This window comes from Neovison vison, chromosome 1 (genome assembly GCF_020171115.1).
Source record: "Neovison vison isolate M4711 chromosome 1, ASM_NN_V1, whole genome shotgun sequence".
Lineage (NCBI taxonomy): Eukaryota > Metazoa > Chordata > Mammalia > Carnivora > Mustelidae > Neogale > Neogale vison.
In genome coordinates, this window is record NC_058091.1 from 157,981,048 (window position 1) to 157,988,083 (window position 7,036).

The window sequence follows — 7,036 nt, forward strand, 5'->3', positions numbered from 1 at the left end:
ATATTCCATTATGTATGTATGTATGTATGTATGTGTGTATATATGTGCAAGTATGTGTTTCTCTGTGTGTATATATATATATAAATATATATATATATATATATATTACAAAATTGAATGAATGACAGAGAATGGAATTTCACATAGGAATTAAGAGACAATTTATTTTTGATTAAAAGAAGAGTGGAAGATTGTATATATATATATACACACACAAGAGTGTGTGTATATATATGTATATATATACTCTTGTATATATACACTCTTCTGTGTGTATATATATATATGTGTATATATATATACTCTTTCACTCTTCTTTTAATCAAAAATAAAATATTAATGTCTCTTAATTCCTATGTGAAATTCCATTCTCTGTCATTTTTATTCAATTTTGTATTATTAAAAAATTAACTTTCAAAACAAAATGTGATATCAAATTATTAGGAAAAAATTTATAAGTGATCTTTTTAGACAAGGAATTCCTTGCCCAAAGTCCATGAAAGTAATAGAAATATATATTTTGTTTTTTAGATATGTTAAAGTATTTAATATTGGAACACATGTGTGGCTCAACTGGTTGAGTGTCTGACTCTTGATTTCAGCTCAGGTTATGATTTCAGAGTGCTGGATCAAGCCCTGCATCAGAGTCCACGCTCAGTGGAGAGTCTGCTGGAGATTCTCTCTTTCCCTCCTATTCACTAAAATAAACAAGTAAATAAATAAATATTTAACAAATAAATTTAAAATCATCTGATATTTATATACACATATTTTTAAAATTATTTTTATTTATTTTCAGCATAACAGTATTCATTATTTTTTCACCACACCCAGTGTCCCATGCAATCCGTGCCCTCTGTAATACTCACCACCTGGTACCTCGACCTCTCACCCCCCACCTTTTTAAAACTCTCAGATTGTTTTTCAGAGTCCATAGTCTCTCATGGTTCACCTCCCCTTCCAATTTCCCCCAACTCCCTTCTCCTCTCTAACTCCCCATATCCTCCATGCTATTTGTTATGCTCCACAAATAAGTGAAACCATATGATAATTGACTCTCTCTGTTTGACTTATTTCACTCAGCATAATACACGTGTTTTTTACATCAAAATGTGACTTTGTATCTTATTACCACAGTAATATTTTGGAAATGGGTGGTTTCAAAGCACTGCATAACATAAAATGAAAAACTTTTTTTTGGTTTTATACATTTAACTTAAAATAAACAAATTAAACTATAGGAAATTTCATATTAAATTTAATAATTGTTTTGGATTACATAAAATTTTAATAATTGTCTCTGATTACAAAACCTCTAGGGGTGATTCTCAGATGTTAAAATAAATGTTGGTTTTATTAATACAAATTATGTTCACATGTGCGACAAAGACAGCATTGGTCAAACTGTATGTATATATCTATTTTGCACTTCTCAGAATTATAGATTAATACGAGTTCAACAAAATGCAACTTGACAGAAGTTGAGAAATCATCACATTGAAAGTAGCAGAAACTACATAAAAAATCAATAGTAAGTTTAAGCCTACTTTTCCAGGTGGAAAAAGGGAACATCAGAGTAGGCACAAAGGAACCTTCAAACTCACTGTCACTTGAAGAAGAAATAATTATTGCTCTTTTTCCAATACATGTTGTGTTGAGGCTGGATTGCTTAGATAATTAAGGCACTTAAATTAAAATGATTGAAAGATTTTCTATAGGTAGAAAAGCCTAAGTAGGATAATGATTATCAATTGCGACTACCTTTAGCTTTCAAGAGAAACTCCATGTCAGGGTTTTTTAAATTTGATGATTGGGAAGATGAATGATAACACAGAAGAAATGCACTCAGGGACAGGGACTTCTCAAACGTCTGACTGAGAACAGGGAAAGGGTGATTAGAAAGATTCCATGGTGCTGGAAGCATTTATACATGTAGTACTCAATTAGAACCTTGTGTAACAAATGCTGGGTTTCACTTACAGAGGTTAAGGAAAATTATTACTATTATTATTATTATTATTTTAAATTAGAGTGTTCACTGAGAAAGCCACACGTATTGTGAGGGGTTGAAAGAGGCTGCATGGAGATCTAAAGAAATTGTCACTAAAGTGATATTAAAGTAAAATTAAAGGTGATAGGTATTAAGGAGGACATATGTCGTGATGAGAACCGGGTGTTATACACAACTAATAAATCACTGAACAGTACACCGAAAACCAATGATGTACTTAATGTTGGCTAACTGAACATAATAATAAAAAATAAATAAATAAAGGTAAGGATGATCTGAGGGACAAAAATATGACCACAGAACTCCCTGATGGAATTTGTGAGTGATCGTCAATTAGAAGTCCGGTGTGAGTCTAAAATGGCAGGACACACAAGAACTAATGATGTATCTTATGGTGACTAACATAACACAATAAAAATTAAAAAAATAAAATGGGAAGAAACTCTGTATTTCTCACATCTCTAATATTTGCTTGTTCTTGGTATTAAATAAATTCTTGCTAGTGTTGCATGGTAAAAATCTGCCTTATAGTCTTAAATTTTAATCTTTTCATAAGAAAATGGTACTATACATTTTCAAACCAAGTTGCAAAATTACCAGAGTAGCTTTCTGTTTGTTTGTTTGTTTTAGTAAATATCTGCCCAAAAAGAATAGCAAATAATATTGATATTATCTTTTTAAAATATTTTATCTATTTATTTGAGAGAGAAAGAGAGCATGCAATAGAGCATGAGGGGGTGGAGTAGCAAAGGAAGATGGAGAATCTGACTCCCTGATGAGCAGGAAGGCCCTAATATAGGCTGGATACAAGGACCCTGGGATCATGACCTGAGCTGAAGGCAGATACTCAATGAACTGAGCCACCCAGCTCCCCATTGGTGATATTTTCACCAAACAAATATTTTTTAACAAAAACATGGGGTAAACCTTAAAGTCTTTCCATGAAAAGTGCATGATATATTAGAATATATACTAACATTAATAATTATTTAAAGTTTTCAATATGCTACAAAGGAAAATTTATCCATGACTACTTCTTTTTTTTTACTTTTTAAAATTTTTAAATTATTTTTTCAATGTTCCAAGATTCATTGTGTATATACCACACACAGTGCTCCATGAAATACATGCCCTCCTTAAAACCCACCACCAAGCTCACCCAACCCCTTAACCCCCTCCCTTCCAAAACCCTTAACTTGTTTCTCAGAGTCCACAGTCTCTCATGGTTCATATTCCTCTCCAGTTTCCCCCAACTCGCTTCTTCTTTCCAACTCCCAATGATATTCCTTATGCTCCACAAATATACGAAACCATATGATAATTGACTCTCTCTGTTTGACTTACTTAACTTAGCATAATCTCCTCCAGTCCCATCCATGTTGATACACAATTTGAGTATTCACCCTTTCTGATGGAGACATAATATTTCCAAAGGCAAATGAAACAAAAGCAAAAATGAACTTTTGGGACTTCATCAAGATCAAAAGCTGCACAGCAAAGAAAATTTATCCCTGACTTCTTTTTTTTTTTTTAAAGATTTTATTTATTTATTTGGTAGAGAGAGATCACAAGCAGGCAGAGAGGCAGGCAGAGAGAGAGAGAAGGAAGCAGGCTCCCAGCTGAGCAGACAGCCCGATGCGGGGCTCGATCCCAGGACCCTGGGATCATGACCTGAGCCGAAGGCAGCGGCTTAACCCACTGAGCCACCCAGGCGCCCCATCCCTGACTTCTAACCTACATCACCATTTACATCAATTAGGATATTTATGCATAACAAATACGCATTGTATTATAAATAGAATTATGTAGTCAATTCCGCAATTCTTGCTGAAATACATTTACTCAAAAATCATTTCAAGTATTGAGTTCGGGGGGGAAATGGAATTATTTTCATCTTTCACAAAGAATGTAAATCTAGTTATATTGGACTGTTATGTTTATAGCTGTTTTATACCTGAGTAAACATATAGGTATCCTCGTACTTGAAAATTTCCAACTATCCCATGATGCTAAAGTATACATTTTTCAAAAACAAAGATGCAAATAATATTTTGCTATTTTAATATAACTTTTTTTCTTTATTCAACAGGTTGCTTTTAATTTTAAAATATAATGAATCAAACGCTTATAATGGAATTCTTGCTCCTGAGATTTACGGAAAGCCAGATCCTACTGAGGCTATATGCTGTGCTCTTCTCACTGATCTACCTAGTGTCCATAGTGGAAAATTTAATTATCATCTTGCTCACAATTCTTGACCAACGCCTCCATACTCCGATGTACTTCTTCCTAAGGCACTTATCCTTCCTTGATATGTGTCTCATTTCTGCCACAGTCCCCAAATCCATCCTCAACTCCATCACCTTCACTGACTCCATCTCTTTTTGGGGATGTGTGTTACAGGTCTTCCTTGTGATACTAATGTCTGGGTCTGAAACTGGCATTCTCACTGCGATGTCCTATGACCGCTATATTGCCATCTGTCGCCCTCTGCATTATGAGGTTGTTATGAGTAAAGAGGTCTGTGTCCAGCTGGTGTTTGTCTCCTGGCTCTGTGGAGGGGCCTTTGGAGTCTTGTACTCAGTTGGGACATTCTCTTTAAATTTTTGTGGGTCCACTGTGATACAACAACTATTTTGTGATGTGCCTGCCCTGCTGAAGCTCACTTGTTCCATGGAACATGCAACTATTAATGTCAGTGTGGCCATTGGGATCTGTTATGGATTTTCATGTTTAGTATGCATTGTGGTCTCTTACGTTTATATTTTCTCCACTGTGTTAAATATCTCAACCAGAGAGAAGCAGTCCAAAGCCTTTTCCACCTGCTTACCTCACCTCACTGTGGTGAGTACTTTCCTTCTAACAGGCGCTATTGCTTATTTAAAGCCAACCTCTGATAAGCCTTCCATTCCTGACTTGTTCATGTCTATGTTCTATTCTGTAGTACCCCCAACTTTGAACCCTGTTATCTACTGTCTGAGGAGCAAAGATATTAAATCAGCTCTTCATAAAGTCCTGTGGACGGTTGAAAGGAGTGGATTAATGGAAAGATGACTAAAATCAAAGTTAGAAAGTAGGATTTTCTTTTTTATTCCACAATTAACTAACTGTTTGGGATTCTTTGTATTAGAGATAAATAGATTATGGAGTCTTGGCAGTAATGATCCCTGTTTGTCAATTTTTCCTCCCATTTCAGAGAGAGAGAGAGAGAGAGAGAGAGAGAGATGAAGAATGAGCAGGGAAAATATTCAGAGGGAATGAGAGAAGGAGACTCCAGAGTGAGCAGGGCGTCAGATACAGGGCTTGATCCCAGGACCCCAGGATCAGGACTTGAGTCAAAGGCAGATGTTTAAGGAACTGAAACTCTCAGGCACCCTTCAGGTTGTCATTTATAATAGAAAATAATCTCCTATACTCTTTTACTTTTAATCTTAATTATAAAGATATTTGAATGTTCTTCTCATACATCTTCAGTTATTTGAACATCTGTGCTGAGCTACATATACATGAGATTTACATGAGGTTTTTAATACCTCCAAAACTATAATCTTCCATCAAATTTCATTCATATTATTTTTAATATCATAGATTTGGCATCAATGTTTTATTTATTTCACTTTATATACTTTGTTTTTCAATATATGGAATTTGATTAATTTATTTTTAAGTAGACTGCACACATATTATGGATCTCAGTATGGGACTTGAATTCAGGACCCTGAGATTGAGGCCTGATCTTTTTTTTAATTATTATTTATTTATTTATTTTCAGAAAAACAGTATTCATTATTTTTTCACCACACCCAGTGCTCCATGCAAGCCGTGCCCTCTATAATATCCACCACCTGGTACCCCAACCTCCCACCCCCCCGCCACTTCAAACCCCTCAGATTGTTTTTCAGAGTCCATAGTCTCTCATGGTTCACCTCCCCTTCCAATTTACCCAAATTCCCTACTCCTCTCTAAAGCCCCTTGTCCTCCATGCTATTTGGTATGCTCCACAAATAAGTGAAACCGTATGATAATTGACTCTCTCTGCTTGACTTATTTCACTCAGCATAATCTCTTCCAGTCCTGTCCATATTGCTACAAAAGTTGGGTATTCATCCTTTCTGATGGAGGAATAATATTCCAAAGTGTATATGGACCACATCTTCCTTATCCATTCATCCGTTGAAGGGCATCTTGGTTCTTTCCATAGTTTGGCGACTGTGGCCATTGCTGCTATAAACATTGGGGTACAGATGGCCCTTCTTTTCACGACATCTGTGTCTTTGGGGTAAATACCCAGGAGTGCAATTGCAGGGTCATAGGGAAGCTCTATTTTTAATTTCTTGAGGAATCTCCACACTGTTCTCCAAAGTGGCTGCACCAATTTGCATTCCCACCAACAGTGTAAGAGGGTTCCCCTTTCTCCACATCCTCTCCAACACATGTTGTTTCCCGTTTTGTTAATTTTGGCCATTCTAACTGGTGTAAGGTGATATCTCAATGTGGTTTTAATTTGAATCTCCCTGAGGGCTAATGATGATGAGCATTTTTTCATGTGTCTGATAGCCATTTGTATGTCTTGATTGGAGAAGTGTCTGTTCATATCTTCTGCCCATTTTTTGATGTGTTTGTCTGTTTCTTGTGGGTTGAGTTTGAGGAGTTCATTATAGATCCTGGATATCAACCTTTTGTCTGTACTGTCATTTGCAAATATCTTCTCCCTTTCTGTGGGTTGCCTCTTTGTTTTTTTGACTGTTTCCTTTGCTGTGCAGAAGCTTTGGATTTTGATGAAGTCCCAGAACTTTATTTTCGCTTTTGTTTCCTTTGCCATTGGAGACGTATCTTGAAAGAAGTTGCTGTGGCTGATATCAAAGAGATTTGTGCCTATGTTATCCTCTAAGATTCTGATGGATTCCTGTCTCACGTTGAGGTCTTTTATCCATTTTGAGTTGATCTTTGTGTACAGTGTAAGAGAATGGTCGAGTTCCATTCTTCTACATATAGCTGTCCAGTTTTCCCAGCACCATTTATTGA

At 35.7% G+C, this 7,036-nt stretch overlaps 1 protein-coding gene across 1 annotated transcript; it reads left to right on the forward strand.

The window, feature by feature from the left end:
* The first annotated feature begins 4,123 nt into the window (after window positions 1-4,123).
* Window positions 4,124-5,065, forward strand: LOC122900519 (olfactory receptor 14K1-like). The gene has a single exon (XM_044239260.1). The coding sequence runs from the start codon at window positions 4,124-4,126 to the stop codon at window positions 5,063-5,065; it is 942 nt and encodes a 313-aa protein (XP_044095195.1).
* The last annotated feature ends 1,971 nt before the right edge of the window (window positions 5,066-7,036 follow it).

Excerpts from the sequence above, each read along its gene's own strand:
- LOC122900519 (XM_044239260.1), top strand. The coding sequence starts at position 4,124 with ATGAATCAAACGCTTATAATGGAATTCTTGCTCCTGAGATTTACGGAA.